Raw genomic sequence first — 2,500 nt, forward strand, 5'->3', positions numbered from 1 at the left:
CTCAAGAAGAAACGGCAAGACGAGGTAGAAATAAAGCCGTTTTCCATGTTGTGTTATCATTGTATGAACCCTAATGTGGCACAGCTGATCGTGTTGAATGAAGGGGTAGTTTCTAAAGAAACTGTGGTGCTGCGTCGGTGGGGAAGTAGTATACAAAAATTTGATTTTATCAACGGAGTTGATAATGTAAAGTGGCCAGCCACCGTACAGAGATTTTAAAAGCTGACGTTTCGAGCGTTAGCCCTTCGTCAGAGCGAATCGAGGGATTATGGGTTACGTGTAGTTTTTATAGTAGAGTAGGAGCTACGCTATTGGTGGTAACATGGCAACGTGAAAAATAGGAATATATTACTTAAATGAAAAGCGTTCGTTAATACCGTGAGGATTAAGGGTGCCGATTTGAAAGATGAATTTTTGTTCCAGATTCTTGCGGCTTTCCGTCGTACCTAGATGTAGGGAAAGGCCGCAGATAGCCATGTGTTTTTTGGAGTGGTTAGGCAGATTAAAATGGCGAGCGACTGGCTTAGATGCATCCTTGTCATTCTTCTCAACATCGCGAAGGTGTTCGCGGAATCGGTCACCTAGTCGTCTACCTGTCTCACCAATGTATAATTTATTGCATAACGTACAGGTTATGCAATAAATGACATTTGCGGAGGTACATGTGAAACGATCGGTGATCTTAACAGATCGCTTAGGTCCCGCTATCTTGCTAGTGTTAACAATGAAAAGACAAGTTTTGCATCGTGAGCGCGCTCATTTGAAAGTGCCGGGTTGCTCGTTAGTTTTGAGCGCGCTTCTAACTAAAAAGTTGCCTACGTTTTTGTCGCGTTTGAATGAAATAAGTGGAGGTTGCGAAAAGATTCTACCAGTCTCGGAATCATTTTGGAGTAATTTAAAATTACTAAGAATGATATGCTTTTGACTGCGTGATTATGAGGATGGAAAGTGAGGGTGAATGGAATTCTGTCATTCTTATCTTTTTGTGACGTTTGTAGTGATGACTGTCGATCAAATTGTTGGGCACGATGATGGCCCGCTTTGACCACAGAGACAGGATAGCCACGTTTTTCGAAGAACTGGCACATCTCCTCTGATTTGCTGGAAAAATCGGAGTCATCACTACATAGACGTCGAAGTCTAAGAAATTGAGAATAAGGAATGGAGTTCTTGACATGTGGTGGATGTGACGATGAATACAACAAATAACTGTGTGAATCAGTAGGTTTGAAGTGCACACATTACATAGCGCGTTGCCTCTAACAGAAACTTTGATATCTAGGAAAGCCAATGAAGTTTCCGAAATTTCCTAGGTATATTTAAGAGCAGGATGAAAAGAGTTGCTATCACTCCAGAGACGCCCTCAAACGCTGCAGCTTGAAACCGAATTCGTTGTTCGAGTATAAAACTGGCGTATTTTCGAGTATCGTATTTCCTTCCTTGCTTATGATTGGTCAAAAATAAGTCGGGCGGTTGCGAGCTCGTTTGGCGCCAACGTATCTTACAGTTATATATTTTATGGTTTCCGGTTTTTTAGTCTCAAACAAAGCTTTTAACTCCTTATTCCTATATTTTAAAACTAGGAGTTTCAGTTTGAAAGTGAGTGCTGGCGTGGAAACTGGGAGCAGTGACTGGTATTTTTCTTAAACAGCTGCAAGTTTTTGAAGCAAGAGGGTACCGAAAATGGAATACCGGTCAACTCGCCTACGTGCAAACTCGCCTACGGTCAAACTCGCCTATAACTTGTCAGCTCGCCTTCGTAGGCGAGTTCGCTCCCTGACGTAGGCGAGTTCACTCAAGTAATGCTTGCCGTTTGTAACTTTATCATGGTTATCATTTTGTGAACAATGCTTGCGACCATAGCACGTTTTCTTGGTCTTGTGAACGTCATCTTGGCATTGTTTATAATGTTCGTGAATTTCGTCAATTGGTTCAAGGAAAATGATTTTATTTCAGGGTAACGCTACACAACCGACAATCAATAGTTCTGAAGTTTTATCAAATGAGAACAATTGCGATAGACGCGCCCCATATAATAAAATGTCTCTTTGAAATATTAGAGATAAGTTCAGTTACGAGTGGAAATATCGACCAATTGCCCTGCATGTTGACATTAATTTTGAACCACGAATATAAAAAGTTACCATCAGCGAAAAACATTTTGGGAGGTTTTAGTTGTTTTGTTGTAGTGTACTTTTACCTCAGCACCGAGTAAATCGCACATCGAATTCAGCGTGCGCAGTGATCAAGTTACCACGGCATGTTTGCTCGCGAAACAGTGAAGCATCTGTGTCAAATGATGCCAAGACACCGGGTTTTTGTTTTTGTTAGCTTTCTTTTTCTGAGAATACCTAAACTTCGAGCCAGGATTCGAGCTAGGATCAGAGCCAGGATCCGAGCTAGGATTCGAGCTACAATGATCTATTTCCGCTATTTTGAACATGACATGTCACATAACCAGGTTTCCTTGTTTGTTTGTGTGTCACAAGTCATGTGGAGT

The 2,500-nt window shown here is 41.4% G+C and overlaps 1 protein-coding gene across 10 annotated transcripts in view; it reads right to left on the reverse strand.

The window, feature by feature from the left end:
- Positions 1-260, reverse strand: part of LOC138041893 (ephrin-B2a-like) — a 29,890-nt gene extending 29,630 nt beyond the window's left edge. For 9 of the 10 annotated variants that reach the window (XM_068887584.1, XM_068887583.1, XM_068887577.1 and 6 more), the window contains exon 1: positions 1-242. This exon is cut by the window's left edge and continues 53 nt beyond it. In XM_068887584.1, coding sequence (XP_068743685.1) covers positions 1-60 — 60 coding nt within the window. In that variant the 5' untranslated portion in view covers positions 61-242. The other variant, XM_068887574.1, reaches the window with a different exon arrangement.
- Between the last annotated feature and the right edge of the window lie 2,240 nt (positions 261-2,500).

This window comes from Montipora capricornis, chromosome 3 (genome assembly GCF_036669925.1).
Source record: "Montipora capricornis isolate CH-2021 chromosome 3, ASM3666992v2, whole genome shotgun sequence".
NCBI classification, from domain to species: domain Eukaryota; kingdom Metazoa; phylum Cnidaria; class Anthozoa; order Scleractinia; family Acroporidae; genus Montipora; species Montipora capricornis.